The 18,506-nt window shown below is 55.7% G+C and overlaps 1 protein-coding gene across 3 annotated transcripts in view; it reads right to left on the reverse strand.

Moving 5' to 3' along the window:
- AHRR (aryl hydrocarbon receptor repressor) overlaps window positions 1-18,506 on the reverse strand; it is a 110,197-nt gene that overhangs the window by 40,584 nt on the left and 51,107 nt on the right. Inside the window, exons 1-2 of one of the 3 annotated variants that reach the window (XM_039473440.2) lie at window positions 11,792-13,100; window positions 10,617-10,723 (exon numbers count right to left, since the gene is read on the reverse strand). In XM_039473440.2, the coding sequence (XP_039329374.2) occupies window positions 10,617-10,723; window positions 11,792-11,936 (252 nt within the window). In that variant the 5' untranslated portion in view covers window positions 11,937-13,100. The other 2 variants (XM_074387673.1, XM_039473464.2) reach the window with 2 other exon arrangements.

Genomic DNA, 18,506 nt, shown 5'->3' on the forward strand with positions numbered 1-18,506 from the left:
CCGTGCTTTCTCCATCACACACGTCTGCACACGCGACGTGTCCCTGGACCCCGGGCCTCCGTCCTTTCTCCATCACACACGTCTGCACGCGCGACGTGTCCCTGGACCCCGGGCCTCCGTCCTTTCTTCATCACACACGTCTGCGCCCGCGACGTGTCCCTGGACCCCGGGCCTCCGTCCTTTCTCCATCACACACGTCTGCGCCCCGTGCTGCGCCCCTACACCTCTGTCCTTTCTCCATCACACACGTCTGCGCCCCGTGCTGCGCCCCTACACCTCTGTCCTTTCTCCATCACACACGTCTGCGCCCCGTGCTGCGCCCCACGCCTCTGTCCTTTCTCCATCACACACGTCTGCGCCCCGTGCTGCGCCCCACGCCTCTGTCCTTTCTCCATCACACACGTCTGCGCCCCGTGCTGCGCCCCACGCCTCTGTCCTTTCTCCATCACACACGTCTGCGCCCCGTGCTGCGCCCCACGCCTCTGTCCTTTCTCCATCACACACGTCTGCGCCCCGTGCTGCGCCCCTACACCTCTGTCCTTTCTCCATCCTGCATGTCTGGATTCCCTCCAAGTCATCTTCTCAGGTCAGGTCTCTCTACTGTCTTTCACAGAGGCCTCTTTCCTTAAGAACCCAGCAAGGCTGGCATGGGTGCCAGGGCGAGCCTGTGCTGTGTGTCCTGGGGGCCTCTGCGTCTGCGTCCCAGTCCTTTCTCTGGGCCGTCAGACACCCCCAGAGGACTTGCAGTGGAGGCACCCAGTGCTCTGGCGCTGGTCTGGGGGAAAGGCCCCGGGCTCCATGTCCGGGGCTCCCAGCCGCCACCTTGGCAGGGCCCAGGAAGAGCCCCTCATGCTCTTCCGCTGAACAGGGGACCTGGGAGGTTCAGGACTCCTCAACTGTTCAGCAGCATCTAAAGCACGTGGGCTGCGTGCCACGCTGGGACTCCTGGCTCTGCAGCTTGCGGCTCCCTCACGCGGAAGACAGCTCAATGTTGGCGTCATTGATTCACTTCGAGAATGCGATCCCAGTCTCTTGGGCACCAAGAGCCACCTGCCTGGCCTTCCCGGGGACTGCTCTGGTTTCCAGGACTCGGGGGCTCACGTGCTGCAGACGCTGCCTGGTTCGCAGCCTCTTTCCTTAAAGTTTGCTCCTTCAGCTCCGTCTGCTGGAGCCTCTGCTCACTGCTCAGCCCCAGCTCGCCTCCTCCCCGACTCCCGCCTTTGCCACCGCCACAAGCCCCGCTGGGCCCCCAGGATCCCCTCCACCAGGGCATCGTCAGCACGGCCACCTGGCTCCCGAGCAGCTGGTCCCTGCCCAGTCTCCCTGAGGAGCGAGAACCACACCCGGACTGTGACCGTGTGGCTCATGGGCCGTCCTGTCCAGTGGGGCTCTCAGGACGGTCCTCAGGCCCAGCCAGCCCTCCTGTTCGGGGCCCTTCACCCTTGGGTGCCCACATGGCTCCATCTTCTCTCCCGTGTGAGGCTGGTTTTGCCATGAGCGCCACGTCCTCAGGCATCTGCCTGGCCATGCTGTCCTCCCGCCAGCTTCCTGTTTCAGTCCAGCCCACGGGACCTGAGGCCTCTGTGACTGTGTCCCCAAAGCCAGCACAAGCTGCTGCCACCCAGCCTGTGCCCATTGGCTTCGAGGTTTGAAACTGAAGCCCCCCAGATGCTCTTCAGAGGGGTCACAAGCCGGCTGCTGCCCCGGGGGTATCACAGCTCAGCACTCATTCTGGCTGATGGGAGGACGGTGCCCTGGCTCTGACAGCCGCCCCTCACGTCACCATGTCCCATGCCAGGCTGTGCCCCTTGAGTCTGCTCGGCCCCTCAGGGCTGCCTGGCATGGGGCAGCCTTGCCTCAGGCCCACCGCAGATGCCTTGGTTTGGAGGGGACCTGCCGGGAGTCCAAAACCCGCTCCTCCAGGGTCCCACTGGGAGAGAAGCAGCAGTGGGGACCCCGGCTCGTCCTTACTAGGGTGTGACAGGGGCAAGATTACAGCGCCTCAGTTTCCCCATGCATAAACAGAGGTCATGGCAGCACCCTCCCCGCAGGGTCATCGACAGCTGTGTGAGTCCATGAGCTCCGCAGTCTTGGGATGGCACCAGGTGGAATCAGCGCTGAGCTCTGGGTACAGCGGTAGTTCAGGGCTTGGGTTTGGGAGGTGGGGGAGGCCTGAGTTTCTGCCCCAACCCTCAGCTCTTTCAACCTGAGCTTCCGCCTCTCCAGTACAATAAAGCTGTGAGGTAAGCACAGTGGTACTGGGTTGAGTGGTGTCCCCCCAAAATTCATTTCCTTCCACACCCATGCACGTGATCTTCCTGTATTTGGACACAGGACAGTGGCAGATGTCGTGAAGTCAAGATGAGGTCACACTGGGTTAGGGTGGCCCTAGGTCCAATATGACTGCTGTCCTAATAAGACGGGGATTTGCACCCAGACACACCGAGGAGATGCAGAGATTCACAGGAACAACATTCCAGAAGTGAGGGGGCGTGGGCTTCACTCTCCCCAGGAGCCTTCAGCGAGGACCCATCCTGCCAATGCCTCGCGTGCAGCGCAGTGGTGCTGGTTTTGGGTTCTGGCCTCCAGAGCTGTGAGTAGTAACCTCTGTTGGTCAAGCCTCGGGGTTTGCAGTCATTCGTTAAGGCTGCCCCAGGAAACTGACATGCTGTCCAGCAGATATGGCATCTGGGCTCACGATCACACGCAGAAAACAGTGTCCATCCCCACCCCCACCACCACTGTGTGTTACCAATATTACCTCTGCGGCTGTCAGAGGCCACAGGAGAGGTTGAGGAGGTCAGGCCCCTGCCCCAGGCCCTCCAACAGTGCCTCATCCCTCAGCAGACAGGGTGAAAGGCAGGCGGAGGATGTGCTGCATGGCTGCTGCGTGGCTGCCGTGGCTGCTGCGTGGCTGCCGTGGCTGCTGTGGCAAGGGTATGTGTGGACATAAGCTCCTGGGGAGAAAATCCGTCCCTGTGGATGGAGGACCCCAGCAACGGGTCCCTGCTGTGCAAAGAGAGCGCGATCCTCGATGTTTCTTCCTCCCTTTCTCTCGCCACGTTGCCCTGACAGCAAGCCTGCTGCACAGAACCATGCAGCAGGAATGGCAGCTGCAACTCCAAGAGAAATGTCATCTTTCTCATCAGAACACCAGGAGGAGTCCCCAGGAGGCAGCAGGGTGGAGAACTCCACAGAGAGAGCAGTAGACAGGATCCCGCTTCTGTGTACAAACTGACATGCGTCCTGGCTCCCCCAAAGCTGCAGGCGTGAAACCCACCAGAGACGCTGCGTAAAGCACTTGGAGCTGCACTGACGTGAACCTGCCGAGACCCCAGCGGCTGCCTATGGGGCCAGCCCAGCGCAGCAGAAGCTTTGACAATCAAACCCATATGGAAACAAGGCTCACAGGAGGAGAGGGAACCTGCAAGCTGAACCTCGCTACTGGGCTGGCTCTGACTAAGACAAAACAAAAAATAATCAGCATTCCCTAGTGTTGCAGGGCCCAGAGTCTCACGGCACAGGTGAAAGCGTTCGGGCTGAAGTCTGGGTTAGTTGCTGTTACTGCTATAGCTCCTTACCGTATACTCACAGCTTCCGACAACACAAACACATTCCCTTCAGGCCCGTGGTGAAGCCTGAAATGAGTCTCAGTGGGCTATGGCAAGGAGCCCCCAGGTTGCACTCCTTCTGCAGGTCTGCGGGGAGCCATCTCACAGCCATTCCCAGCTTGGAGAGGCTGCTGGCACTCCATACCTTGGCTCAGGGCCAAGGCCAGCTACACAGTATCCTTCTGACCCTCTGCTGTCATCTCTCTTTCTCTGGCTCAGTGAGAAAGGTCCTCTGCTTTTAAGGATTCTTGTGATTACACTGAACCTACTCAGACCATCTTCCTCCCTCAGAACCTGCTTAATCAAATCTGGATGGTCCCTTTTACTGTGTAAAGTGACATATCCACACGCTCTGGGAACCAGCATGCTGTATATCCCAAGAACCAGAATATGGGGCTAACATTCAAGGGAAAAGATGATAAACAGAGAATAAACTCTGAAATGACACAGATGGCATAATGATAGATAAGGATTTTGAAACAGTAAGATAACCATACTCCCTGAGGGAAAGGTAAACACTCTTGAAATTTAAAACAACATTAAAAGTTCCAGCAGATAAACAGACACTGTAAAAAAGAAGGAAATGGGAATTTTAGAGCTGAGAAATAAAATATATGAAGTAAACATTTCATTGGATGAGTTTAGCAAAATGGAGGTGACAGAGAAAAGAATCAGTGAAGTTAAAGACAGTTCAATAGAAATGATCTAGTTTGAGAAAGAAAACATTGAGAAAAATGAACAGAGCCTCAGAGATCTGTGAGGAAATATTTAAAAGTCTAACATTTTCACCAACTGAGTCTCTGAAATGGAGAAGAAAAAGATGAATGTCATAAAGAATAATTAAAGAGAAATCGCTGAAAACTTCCCAAATTTGGTGAAATAAATAAACAGGTTCAAGAAGATTAGCAAACCCTAAACGGGACAATCTCTAGTATCTAAACTGAGATACATCATAATTAAGCATCAAACTTAAAATTAAAAGTAAATAAACAATCATAAAGGTAACCAGAGAAAAACGACACATTTCACACAGGGAACAATAGTTTGAATGACTGTGAATTTCTCATTAGAAACCACAGAGGCCAGAAGATGGTGGATAACATATTTAAAGTGTTAGACAAAAAATAACTACCCAGAATTCTATACCCAGCAAAAATGTTCATCACAAATGGAAGCAAAGCTAGGCATGGTGGTTTATACCTGTAATCCTAGTGCTTTGGGAGGCTGAAGCAGGAGAAACGCTTCAGGTCAGGAGCTTATGACTGGCCTGGGCAATATAATAACCCTGTATCGCTACCAAAAAAATTAAAAAGTAGCTAAGCATGGTAGTGTGCACCTGTATCCTAATTATTTGGGAGGCTGAGGCAAGAGGATTTACTAAGCCCAAGAGTTCAAGGTTACAATAGGGTTGATCACACCACTGCACTCCAGCCTGGGAAACAGAGTGAGACCCTGTCTCAAAAGAAAAAAAAAGGATAAATAAAAGACTCAACACCAGCAGACCTGCACTATAAGAAGTGCTAAAGAGAGTTCTTAAAAAGAGGCCAGGTGTGGTGGCTCACACCTGTAATCCCAGCACTTTGGGAGGCCGAGGTGGGTGGATCATGAGGTCAGGAGTTCAAGATCAGCCTGGCCAAGAGACCAGCCTGGCTACTATGGTGAAACCCTGTCTCTACTAAAAATACAAAAATTAGCCGGGCATGGTGATGGGCACCTGTAATCCCAGCTACTCAGGAGGCTGAGGGAGGAGAATCACTTGAACCCAGGAGGCAGAGGTTGCAGTGAGCCACGATCGCACCATTGCACTCCAGTCTGGGTGACAAGAGCAAAATTCCATCTCAAAAAAAAAATACATTGTCTGTAGGGTTTAATGTATGTGGATGTAACACGTATGACAAATATAAGGCAAAGGGTTAGAGGATTTATGTAGCTTAAGGTTTCAAGGTTTTACTTGAAGTAGTAAAACTTTAACTTTGTTAAAAGTAGGATTTACATGTTATAATCCTTAAGCAACAATTAAAAATTAAGAAAATACACACCCAAAACCCAGTAGATAAGCTAAAATGCAATACCAATACATATTCCCGTAATCAAAGAGAGGGCAGAAAAGATGAATGAAGGGAACAAAAATAGAAAATAATCAAGCAGTAGACTGCAAACCAATAAGATCCACCACTACTAAGGGGAACGAGCAGATACAAGAAGGTGTTTTACAAGTATGATCAATACACATGATACATGACCTGAACACACCAATTACAAGATGGAGATTGTCCGACTTGATTTAAAAAAAATCAAGGCCCAACTTATATACTGACAACAAAAAACACACTTTTAATATAACGACATAAACTGATTAAAAGTAAAAGGATGGAGTAAGATACTCCAAGCAAACATTAATCAAAAGAAAGCTGGGGGTTGGGTGTGGTGGCTGACACCTATAGTCCCAATACTTTGGGAGGCTGGAGTGGGAGGACTTCTTGAGGCCAAGAGTTCTAGACTATCCTGAGCAACAGTGACACCCTCATCTTTATTAAAAAGAATCTTTTTAACTAGCTGGGTATGGTGGCACATGCCTGTAGTCCCAGCTACTCAAGAAGCTGAGGTGGGAGGATCTCTCGAGCTCAGGAGTTTGAGGTTGCGGTGTGTGTGATCACACTGTTGCACTCCAGCCTGGGTGACAGAGCAAGACCCTGTCTCTATTAAAAAAGAAAGAGAGAAGAGAAGAGAAGAGAAGAGAAGAGAAGAGAAGAGAAGAGAAGAGAAGAGAAGAGGAGAGGAGAGAAGGAAAGGGAAGAAAAGAAAGCTGGAGTGGCTATATTAGTCCCAGTCAAAGCAGACTTTGAACAAGGGAAACTACCAGGAATAAAAGGGCATTTTACATACAGGGTAAATTTGTGAAGAAAACATAGTAATATCCTACGTGAGTTTGCACCCTACAACAGAATTCTAAAATACCTGATGCAAAATCTGAAAGCACCAAAAAGAGAAATATAAAAATCCATAATCATGCTTTAAGATGTTGACGCCCTTCTCTCAGGTTGAGACTAGACAGAAAATCAAGGATAACTTGAACACAACAAGTCAACAGGATCTAATTACTGTTTGCAGAACACCTCACACAGTGACAGTGGAACATCCTTATGTTCCCAGTGCAATGAAACTGTCATCAAGACAAATCATATTAAAATAATCTTTAACAAATATAAAAGAATAGAAATCATTAAAAAATATAGTCTCTGACCATAACAAAATTGAACCAGAATTCAGCAGCATCAAGATACCTGGAAAATGTCCAAATATTTGTAAGTTAAATAACATAATTCAAAATAACACAAGCTGAAGAGAAAGTTCCAAGGATAATTAGAAACGACTCTGAACTAAATGGAAATGAAAACAGAGCACATCAAAATTTGTGTGATACAATTAAAGGTGCTTAAAGAAAATTTATAGCACTAAAAGCTTACATTATAGAGTAAGAATGGTTGATTTTTTAAAAATCAATGATTTAAGCTTCCATCTTAAGAATCTAAATAAAAATAAAATATTTAAAATCAGAGCAAGTAGAAGGAAATAAATTACAAACAAGAAGAGTGGAAATTAAAATGGAAAATGGACAAACAGACAAATTCAATAATCTAAGCTTCTACTTAAAAAAAAAAAACTAGAAAAAGGAGAGGAAATTAAATCCAAGCAAGCAAAGAGAAGAAAATAATAAAGATAAGAACAAGTATCAATAAAATTGAAAATAGAAAATAAAACCAATAGCTGCTTCTTTGAAAAAAAAAAAATCCAGTAAAACTGATAAACCTCTAACTCAACTGACCAAGAAAAAGTGATAGAAGACCAAATTACCAATGAAATGAAAGAGGAGACATCACCACGGAAGCTACAGACATGGAAAGATGACACATGAATGCAAAGAGGCACATGAAAAGGTCCACACTGTGGCTAGTCACAGGCGAGTCCAAACTAAAACCCGGACAAGACTCCAGTATTAAAATGGTTTTGACAACAGTGACGCCGATGCTGAGCAACCAAAACACTCATTCGCTGCTGGGCGGTAAGAGTCACAAACACGCTTACCACTCATGAAACGGAGACCTACGTGCACAGGAACGCCTGTGTGTGAATGTCTATTGCAGCTCTAGTCATAAACACCAAAACCTAGAAACAACCCAAATATCCCTCAACAGTTGAATGGCACATGGAGTCCGTCCATACCTCATCAATAACCAGAAACAAACCAGCGGCCTGCAGTAATAACAAGAAACCAGCTGGCAAAACTCACTTGCTGAGTGAAACCGGCCTCCAAAGGCCACGCGTGTGACTCCGTGTGCAGGACACCCAGAGAGAGGCACAGGAGAGGCTGCAGGGACGGAGCACACACGGCCGCAGCCACAGGCAGGGGGCTGTGACTGCAGACAGCAGCAGAGGAAACGTTTGGGGATGGGCGGGCTCTGAGTCTTCATGACGGTGGCACTCACCTCCCACTGAATACCGGAAAGAATGAATTTTAGTGCACGTAGATTTTTAAGTAAGTGTTGGAAAATGCACCCTGCATTACCACACACTTGATTTTAACTATCTTAGTACCAGTTAAGTTAAGCAGTCAGTGACGGCACCCTATCCAGAGACAACTAATGTCCGTGGCTCCAGTGAGTCACGCTAAACACAACGGCCCTGTAGCCCACCTACAAAACAGAAGGAAAACCTAGTAGCTCTGACCGTATCACGCAGGGAGCTCAGGGCCTGCTCTAGGTGCTCACCTGCTGTATTTCCAGAGTCCCTGGACCCTCCTACTCGTTTCTCTCTGTAGTCTCCCACCTCTGCCCATCCCTCCACCCTCCCAGCACCGGCCGAGAGGTGCAGCAGGGTCGCCACAGGCTGCGACCGTCTGTCTTGGCTTCCCTGGGGAAGGCCGGGGGCTTGGAGTCCAAGACCCGATGAACTCAGGACAAAGAAACACCAGATTGGGCCGGGCGCGGTGGCTCACGCCTGTAATCCCAGCACTCTGGGAGGCCGAGGCGGGTGGATCATGAGGTCAAGAGATCGAGACCATCCTGGTCAACATGGTGAAACCCCGTCTCTACTAAAAATACAAAAATTAGCTGGGCATGGTGGCGCGTGCCTGTAGTCCCAGCTACTCAGGAGGCTGAGGCAGGAGAATTGCCTGAACCCAGGAGGCGGAGGTTGCGGAGAGCCGAGATCGCGCCATTGCACTCCAGCCTGGGTAACAAGAGTGAAACTCCATCTCAAAAAAAAAAAAAAAAAAAAAAAAAAAGACACACCGGATCCAGACGACACTCTCAGGGTTCATTTCTAAATTGCTACTAAAGTCTCTCTGAACATGTGGAGCATCTAAAACATGAAGCACTGGGTTCAGCTCAGCCCCACAGGGCACCTGGAGGCTCCAGTCCTTAACTTCCTCATCTTAAGTCAACAGACCACAGCCGCAGACGCTCGGAAGCCTGTCAGCTCAGGGCCGTTTATGGATTTAGGGTGCCCTGCCGTAAACCTCTCCTACTCTTCAGTTTATTGTGAAGAGATTGAAGATTAGAAGTAAACGCTGGGATTTGCTGGTTTTGTTGCTTGCTTTGCTTATTTTACCCTACTCGAATATTTTTAAGCTTCAGAAAGAGCATATAACCAACCCCCTTCACTGCCCTGGCAATGCTGTGAGCATCCCTAACCCTATACCCTACTGGCTGCAATCTAAGCAAACTTCGAGAACTTCCGTGGGCCAGAGGACATGAACCAGATGCAGCGGGGGGAGACTTCGGGAACGGCTCACCCTCCTGCAAACCAGTGGGTGTGACCAGTGCTCTGGCCAGGCAGGGGAGTCGGGCTGGGCAGCAGGAGAGTCACAGGGCCTGGAGCAGATGCGCAGACCCTGACCCCCAGCCTCCATGCCTCTCCCAAAGTCCCCTTGGAGAGTCCCCCCTCAGGGATAGCTCCCAAATATCCCACGATGCTGGGAGCAGGGCAGGAAGTCCACAGCAGGGAACCAGGCCCAGGCCTCCCTCCTGCAGGCTCCAGGCTTCCCAGGCCCCGGCACGGGGACCCATCAAGGTGGGTCGGGGCAGAGCGAGCTGATGGTTGTGAACTGACCTGGAGTCACATGGGAGGACCTGCGGAGGGGGTCGGGGAGCCTGTCCCAGGCACGGGGGGTGTGAAGCTCAGAGGGAGACAGAGGCTGCTGGCTGTGGGGCAGCCTGCCACCCAGGCCCCAGTGCCCTCTCATCTGGAGCGGGTTTGCTGGTGCCCTCCTACCCCACCCAGGGGTTCTGAGTTCCAGCGGGAGCCCACCCTGTTACCTGGGAAGTGCCATGTTGCCCCCACCTCCTCCCTGCAAGCCCACCAGCCCCATCCTGGGACCACCCAGGGCCCATGTCTCTCTGGCCACTGGTGGAGGCAGCAACCCCCTTCATCTTCAGAACAATGACTGGATTCAACCCGGAGGGCTCCATGCCACCATCTTACCTTGTTTGGGAAAATGGTCCGCAGTCTCCCCTCCCAGAGGGGTAACAAGCCCCGAGTTACAGGCGAGGGAAAACTCAGCACTTCAGAGACGGGGGAAGGGGGAGATGTGATGAAAAGCCCCCCCACCCCATGGAACGTCCTGCCCAGGCCCACAGCTTCCAGGCTGTCACACAGGCCACCGAGATTGAAACTACACCAGGAGGTCCAATGCAGACTTTGCCAAATCCTTCATTTTGGGGAAAAAGGCTTAATTTTGCACAAGGTTCTCTCACGGACACGCAGGAGCAGAGCGTGCGCATGAGGGTGACTTTCTGATGCGGCACACGGGGCCGTGAGCCCTCAGCCGCCCTTTCTGTCCCAGCCCACCGAGCTCACACCAGAGGCGGACCCGACCCAGGGACACCCTTCTTCAACACATTTTGGAGCCTACGCTTCTTGATAGTTACAAACATCACAACCTAAGGGCCTCCTAACACAGAGCACCAAGTGTGACGTGCTCGAGGAACCGAGGGTGGCACTCACCTCCAGCAGCAGCCTTCCCTCCAGCACCGCAGACCCCGCAGCAGGACGGCTGTCTCCAGGCGAGGGGGTGCCGGCCGCCGGCTGCCGTGAGCCCTGCTCCTGCACAGCTGTCAGAGAAGAGCACACACGTCAGACACCCCCAGCCCTGGCCTGGCCACTGGGCTTCATTGCGTCTTTCTTTTGCTTCCCCACGTTCACCCCACGGTCCGCGCCTGCGCCTGCCACCTGGCCTGGGCGGCACTGGCCCCTTGCAGGCCACGCAGCATTCCCAGCACAGCCCTGAGGGTCCGAGGGGGCAGGGGCACCGAGACGCAGGCCCCAGGTCAGCCAGGGGGCAGGGGACACCAGGATGTAGGGGCAGAGCCCGACCTGAGAACGCCCCCACCCCCACTCTGCTCCACAGAAACTGCTGTCTCCTGCCCAACCCCCAGGGCTCCCACCCATCTTGGGACAAAGTCCAGCTTCCTGCCAGATCCCCCCGCAGCCACCCGGGGGTCCCACAGCCCCTGTCCTGAGACCCACCGCACTGTGGGCTGCACCCCCTTGAGGGCTGGCTGAGGTCCCTGCGTCCACCTGGATCTTCTGTGCCCTGCACAGCTGTATCACCTCTCACTCCTGGAACCCCCGCAGCCCCTCCCTGGTGAGGAGCAGGCCTGGCCCCAGGCTTCAGGGGCTGCACGGAACACAGCAGGGCAAAGAAAGGCAGGCCCAGGACCCCGGCATGTGCCACCCCTTTCCTGGTGACTGTGAGCAGCCCCCAGGGACACCCCCACTCCCGGGCCCAGGACCCTGGCATGTGCCACCCCTTTCCCGGTGACTGTGAGCAGCCCCCAAGGATACCCCCACTCCTGAGGATGAGGCAGTTTCTCCACTTTTGAGTGCAGAGCTCAGGACAGACGATGCTGTTCACCTCTCAGCTGGCCGAGGGCTGAGTTCCAGGCCAGCACAGGTGGTCACTGCCCGCTCAGTGTCCTCATGGGAGGGACGCCCCTCCCCAGCGTCTGAGAGGGCAGAGAGGAGAGGCCTCCCTGCAAGTGGCTGACCCCAGTGCGTGGACGGAAGCACCCCCGCTGAGGCCATGGGGGGCACCTGCTGCTCCCACATCTCCCAGATCCTCAGCTGAAGCCACAGGTGGTGTCCACTCAGGCAGATGCCACTTTGCCACTGGTTCTGACCTTGAGATGGCATAGAAACTGTCACCGCACACAGCACCCGGAGGCCAGCATGGCTGTTCTTCGCAGTGGGCAGGCTGTGCTGGGATTTCCACTCAGGGGCAGGCTGGTCCCGGCATGGCTCAGCCCAGGATCCGCCCACTTCCATTGATTAGGGAGACACAGCCGTTTCCAAAGCAGCCCCCTCCACCACCCTCACTCCTCACTGGGCCAGACTTAGACTCCACCCCGATGCTCAGCAAGAGCCCGACACACAGAAAACCAAGTCTGAGGCCCACAGCCTCATCAAAAAGCACGTGTCTGCTTGTAGCCCATCCCAGTCCCAAAACGATGTGAGGCTTCTGGGTATATCATCAAGAAACAGAATTAGCACTTGAGTAGAAGCTTAACGTCTCACTCAGGGTGGGCTGGACTTCCTCCCAACTGTGTCACCTGGGAGCGTCCTGCAATGCGTGTGGCCTGCACCTCCTGGTGGGTCACCGCCTCCTGCTCCCAAAAATCCTCCTGGCTTCCATCAAGGCATCCACCTGCTATTCAAAGTGGGCCTCACTTTCCTCTGAGCTCTCCTCACCCCACAGTCCCTGGGCCGGCAGCCCCCAGACCCCCAGGACCAGCGTCTGTGGTGTCCCCAGGCCCTGGTGAGCACAGCTGGGGTCTGGACGCTGGGTGAGGCCGCTCTTCATCAGGCCAGGACCACTGCGTCCGAAGACCCTCACCCTCACCCCGGAACCGACAGCCGGGCGGGACCAGCACCCCCTCCACCGGAAAGGGGAGGCCACTGATTCAGAATCCGGGGTGCCAGCTGCAGAGGTGCTGGCGAGCTAAGGTGTCTGTGGGGGGCGAGGGCCTGAGTGAGGCAGGGAGGCAGCCGGGAGCCCGGAGACGGTGGCGCCGGCGGCCTCTCTGTCCCCCTCCCTCCCTGGTCTCTGAGCCCTCGCTGCTTCCTGAGCTCCCCTAGCTGGTGAGAGCTGGATTTCTGCTCACTGCACTAAACGTAACAAGAAACGCCCCATTTCTTCTGCCACAAAGCAGGACTAGTCTGAGGAAGCAGGAACAGTCCACCGAGGTGGGGGCACCCCTGGGACAGGGGCGGCGCCTTCACACCGGGAAACCCCAGCAGCCTGGCCTCCTGCCCCCCAGGCTCAGCCAGGAACCCCACAGTTCACACAACACGCTGCTCAGAAAGCCGAAAGCCTTCTCCCAAGCGCGGACCCAAGAGGAGCCAGTGCAGGGAGGCGCCCCAAGGCCCTGGAAGAGGATCCGGCCCCGGTGACCCGGAGCGCGAGGAGGGACCCGGGCAGGCGCAGCCCGGCGAGACCCCCACCCCGCGCCCCGTGCTGGCCCTGGGCGCTCCCGGGAGAGGCGGCCACACCACCGCCCGCCTCGGCCACCTGCGCACCCAGGCGGCCTGTGCGGCCAGACCCCATTGCAGGGGTCGCCCCGCGCGGGAGCCGCCCCGCCCCGCCCGCAAGGCGCCCCGTGGACCCGGCGCCTGGCCTCTTCCCCGGAAGAGAAGCGCGAAGGGAGGTGCGGGGGCGGGGCGCCCCTCCCAGCATCGCGTGCCCCCCCCGCGGGCGCCCACTCACTTCCCCCCACTTCCCCCGCAGCCGCCGGCACAGTCACGCGATGGGGCCGCCGGGCCTCGCGTGCGAGCAGCATCCCCGCCCCCGCCCTCCCGGGCAGGCCGCCAGGAGCCCCAGGAGCGCCAGGCGCGCGGCGGGGAGCGGGTGCTGGGGTCCGCGGGCTCCGGGTGCACACGAGGCAAGGGCCACCGCCTCCCAGATCCCCCTGCCCTCCCTGCGCCTGGGACTCCCACCTGAGAGTCTGCCCGGAGGGAGCCCCATCCCCCACCTCTCCAGCCCAGTCTCCTCCTCTGTGATGTGGGGAGACCCATATGCCACCACCACGGTTGCCAGTGGTTTGGGGATGGGGAGGAAGGGAGCTGGGAGCAGGGGTCCTTCCTGGGCACTGGCGAGAAGGGTGGCCTATCACCGCCACCCTCACAAGGCACAGGAGGAGGGGCCACAGGCTCAGGGCCGGAGCGTCTCTGTGCCCCCAGGACCTAAGAGGCCAACTCGTGCCCTGCCTCCCAGCCACCGCCCAGCCTGCTGGTCCTACAGGGTCTGCAGAGAGAGGGTCTGGCCAGGGCCACTCCCAGGGCCCACCCCGAGGCAGGAAGAGGCTGGAGGGCTGCATGTCAGATCAGATAGGGCGCAGGGCAGGGCAGGCCGCCCTCTCAGAGGTGAACAGGCCGCCCTGCTGGGCCCGAACCCGGATCTGAAGCCTGGGCACCCTCCGTGTCCTGCCAGCAACTGCTCAACTCTGAAACGGAGGTGGGGGACTCTGCCAACTGCGTGTAACCTCAGCCACGTTAGAGATTCTCAGGGCCATCCCCAGCTCTGCCCACGGCTGCAGAGTTCGCTGCAGCCAAGAGGAGGCTCATTTGGAATAGAGAGAATGTGAAATCAGCACCAAGGTCTTCGGTGACCCTGTCCCACAGCAAGGCTGGAGGCAGAGTGGGAGGCTCAGGCATCCCACAGGCGCCCCTGCCTCCTACTAAGGCCCTCCATTTCTTCTCACAGAGGAGACAGAGCAAGCTGTCACCGGGAATCCAAGGCCACCCCATCTGGCCCCCACCACGGGCACCTGGCCCTGTGACTCGGCCTGACCCCCTGTCCCTGGTGAAAGAGGAGCCAGAAGGCAGGTCCAGCTCCGCGTCTGGGTGATGCTGCGATGCCCAGAACCACAGCCACGTTGCTCCCAGCCCCCTGACACCAACTCCCTGGTAGGGGTGGGGGAGGCCGTGGGGCCGGAGGGTGGGAGGCCGGCCCTGGGCCCTGCCGTCAGAGATCTCGTGCCCCAGCCCTGCGCAGCCACCGCAGTGGCAGTGTCCGGCTGTGTGCAGGGCTGAGTAAGGTCCGTTTCTGCTCTTCAGTGCTGGATGGGGAGCTGGACCCCTGGGGGAGCTGAAAAGAGGCTGGGAAGGAGAGATGAAGAAACAGAGGAAACAGAACCGGGAACGGGGGCAGAAGAGACATCCCTTTGTCCTTCCCCCAAACCACGGTAGCTGCACCGTTCTCAGGTCTCCTCTGACCCACCCCGGAGCAGACAGGGCCCAGGCTGGATTTGGGGCAGGTGACAGTCAGGATCCCAGCACCTTGGCTGGGAAGGAGGACACGCCTCCGTGAGGCCCCAGCCCACAGTAACACGATCCCCAGTCTGTAGTCAGGGAGCTGCGCCCAGAAGCTGAAGCAGCGGGGTGGCCCCCAGCCCACCCCAGCCCTAGGGGCGGAGGGAAGGCGCCGAGGGGCTGTGTGCTGAGCAGCACCACTGCTTCCTATCCAGGAAGCCTGGAGGGGCTCTACCAGCAAAAACTCTGCCACTTCCTTCCTGTGAGGGCCGGAACACGGATGCTTTGTGAGGGTCCCCATCGGCAGGACTGACCCCACCTCTCTGCAGAACCCTCGGCAGGGCCTGAGGGGTGAAAGCCCGGGATCCCTGTCCGTCATTTTCACCCAGCCCTTAGCAGGCACATCGACCCTAAGCATCCTCGTCGGAAGGGACAGAGCTCCACAGACAGGGGCATAAGACAGAGAGCAGCGGGGGGCCCCAGGCGGACTCTCCTAGGACTCCCACTAGGGAATCTTCCTAAGTAAAGCTGCCTGACAGTCTGCAGCTTCTGGGAGCATGCCACCGCAGAGGGGTTCCACAGCGACCATGGGAGTCAGTTCCACAGTCCTGGAAGGACAGTCAGAGCCATCTTGTGAGTCCAGGACAGGCGGGTCCAGAACAGGTGGGTCCAGGACAGGGGGGGTCCCATTTCAACCCATGGGCTGGGTGAACCTGGGCACCGATCAGTCCACAGGGGGCCTGGAGAAAGCTAGGAAGGAGCTCTTGCCCCTTTTCCTGACTCGTGACTGGAGCCAGATCTGCTCACCTCCCCTTCTCTGGCCCTGGGCCTCAGGCCCCTGGGCTTGGACTGAACTCTACCTCTCCCATCCTGGGTCTTCAGCTTGCAGCTGTCTGAGCCACCTCCTCATAATAAACCTCCCTGTATCTGGTTCTGTTTTTCTGCGGAGCTCCGGCTGACACACCCCGTGAAGCCTGGCCTGAGGTCGGCTGAGAGCTCCACAGCAGGCCTGGCCTCTGTGCTCTGGGTGCCTCCAAGGCAGCCCTCCTCTGGGCCACTTCCTCCTCGAGCCATCCAGGGAGTGATGGGAATGTGCCTTGCTCTTCTGTGGGCGCCCCCCTACACCTGCATCTTTTCATGGGCTGCCCCCTCCCCTCCACCCCACACTATCACCCATGCCGTCCTGAGAGCTGTCCCCCAATCACCCATATCTTCCCATGAGCTGCCCCTCCCCTCCACACTGTCACCCATGTTTCCCAAGAGCTGCCCCCCACCCCATCATCCACACCTTCCCGTGGGCTGTCACCCCATCACCCCAAACTGTCACCTATGCCTTCCCAAGAAGCACCCACAGCTCCCCATGGGCTGTCCATCCCACCCCTGTCACCTGCAGCTTCCCATGGGCTGCCCTCCTCCACCCCACACTGTCACCCTCGACTTCCCAAGAGCTGTCACCCCACCACTCACACCTTCCCATGGGCTAGTCCCCCAACCCCATCACCACACCTTCCCATGGGCAGTCTACCCCACCCCATCACCTGCACCTTCCCCTGGGCTGCTCCCTCCAGCATGCCACCTACCTGGGGCTTCACCCACTGTGAGACTCTGAGGGTCCTGGGGGTGGCAGATGACCTCAGCGAAAGTTCCCCTTGAACCTGATTTCACTTGCCCCTGCTCCCAGCTCAGGCTCCCTCCTGAGGGACCCTCAAGGCGCCTCTCCCCTCTGGGAGTTGGATAGGACGCTCTAAGATGCCTGGGACACCCATCCAACCCTCCCCCGATGCCTGCTGTCGCCAGAATTGCCTGACATGACTGTGGATCCAGGAAACGTGGCACAATCCTAACTCAGGGACTAAATGACCGGGGCTTCCATCGAGGGCCCGGGAGGAGGGGGCGGGACTCTCAGAGCCAAGACGTTCCCGAGGGGCACCTCTGACCCCAACTCCCACACCCCAACTGTTTCTACAAATGCCTTTGCAAGTTTTACGTCAAATTCGGGGACCACAGCCCCTGGGTTTTCAAGCCTTCAAAGCATTCGAACTCCCCCTTCCTTCACTTCTCAAGAACTGGAGGACAAACTGTTTTGTTTTGAAGATGAACTGTAATATGTACATTCTGGAAGAAAATGTCATTTTGTGATTCTTGATGGCTATGAATTCTATTTGCAAAGGAAACGCCTCACCACCCAGTTACCTTCTGAACAGGGGTGCTCTGCACCTGGACACACAGAATTCTGTCCCAGCTTCTGCACAGGAAAGGTTTAGCGGAGACATTGGGACGGTCACCCAGGGGCTGCCTGTACCAGAGTGTGGGGACAAGCACAGCTCTCCCCAGTGGCCCAGGAGGCATCAGGCAGGCAACAAAGACTAGAGCAAAGCCAGTGCCCCCAGAGGGAGCCCCGGGAGCCGGGCCCCGCTCGTGCTGTGGGAGGCCTCCGCTCCTGAGTCGGCTGTGCTGCGAGCTTGCCTCACTGTAGGTCTGTTCATCTGCAAGGAACACATGTCCAGCCTTGCAAAACAGACAAGTCCACCCTGTGGGACACAGCTGCCCCTTCAGGCTGTGGGTGGGAGGGGACCAGCACAGTGAGAGTCCTGGAGAGCCCTCAGGCGTCCCAGAAAACACGAGTCACCAGGCTGGGGGCTAAGACAGAATGCCTGGGAAGAGGGAGGGTGTGAGGAGGAGTGTGAGAAGCAATGACTGCCACGTGGCTCCTGACCCATGGGCAGGCATCATTTAATAGCCTGAGGGAAAGCATTCGAGGTACTCACTGAGGGCAGAGAGGAGCAGCAGGTGAGGAGGGGTCCCAGCAGGTGGGTGCTGGGTGGGCGGGTGTCCTTCCAAAATCCTTAGTTACAGCTTATGGGGCAGAGGGGGTTAAAAACGCCCTTCAAAACCCCAAATTCCCTTACACAAGAAAAAGCATCAGGAGTATAAATAAACACGCTCATTTCACACAGACACGATATTTACAAAACAGGGGGCACCCCTAGGACATATACTGCATCGAGTCATTGAATTTCCTATAGCAAGAATTTCCAGATTTTTCAAAAAGCACCAGAGAGCTTTAGAGATTTCACGCTTCTATACAGTGCAAAAAGGACCACAAAAAAAATGCATTTCCTCTGAGCCAGTGAAGACCGGGGAGGCGGCAGCTGGCAGTGCCCACGAGTTTCTCTGGTCCAGAGAATGTGCCTCTAACCACTTTCTGAGATCACAGAAGCCGGGGGCCTCGGGGGGGGCTTTGCGGTCACCAGAGTCACACGCTCATCCTGCAGAGAAAACACAGCCTGGCCTTGGAACCCCGTGTTATCGTGGAAGATGCAACCAAAAATAGCTCTTTGGGGAAAAAAAGAATACTTGCACACACTGCAAATCCATATTCTCTTGATGATGCAAAACATCTGCTAGAAGCAACGATTTGGGCATTCTCATTACATTTTAACTTACCAAGGAAAAGCACGCCAGGGCCAAGCCGAGGGTTCAAGAAACCTTTTGTAAAACAAAACCCAAAACCTGTGCTGAATATTTAACAAATATTCAGCTAATCAGCACGGGTGCACAGGTGTACAGATGAGTGAGCAGGCCACA

Source organism: Saimiri boliviensis, chromosome 1, assembly GCF_048565385.1.
Source record: "Saimiri boliviensis isolate mSaiBol1 chromosome 1, mSaiBol1.pri, whole genome shotgun sequence".
Taxonomy (NCBI): Eukaryota; Metazoa; Chordata; class Mammalia; order Primates; family Cebidae; genus Saimiri; species Saimiri boliviensis.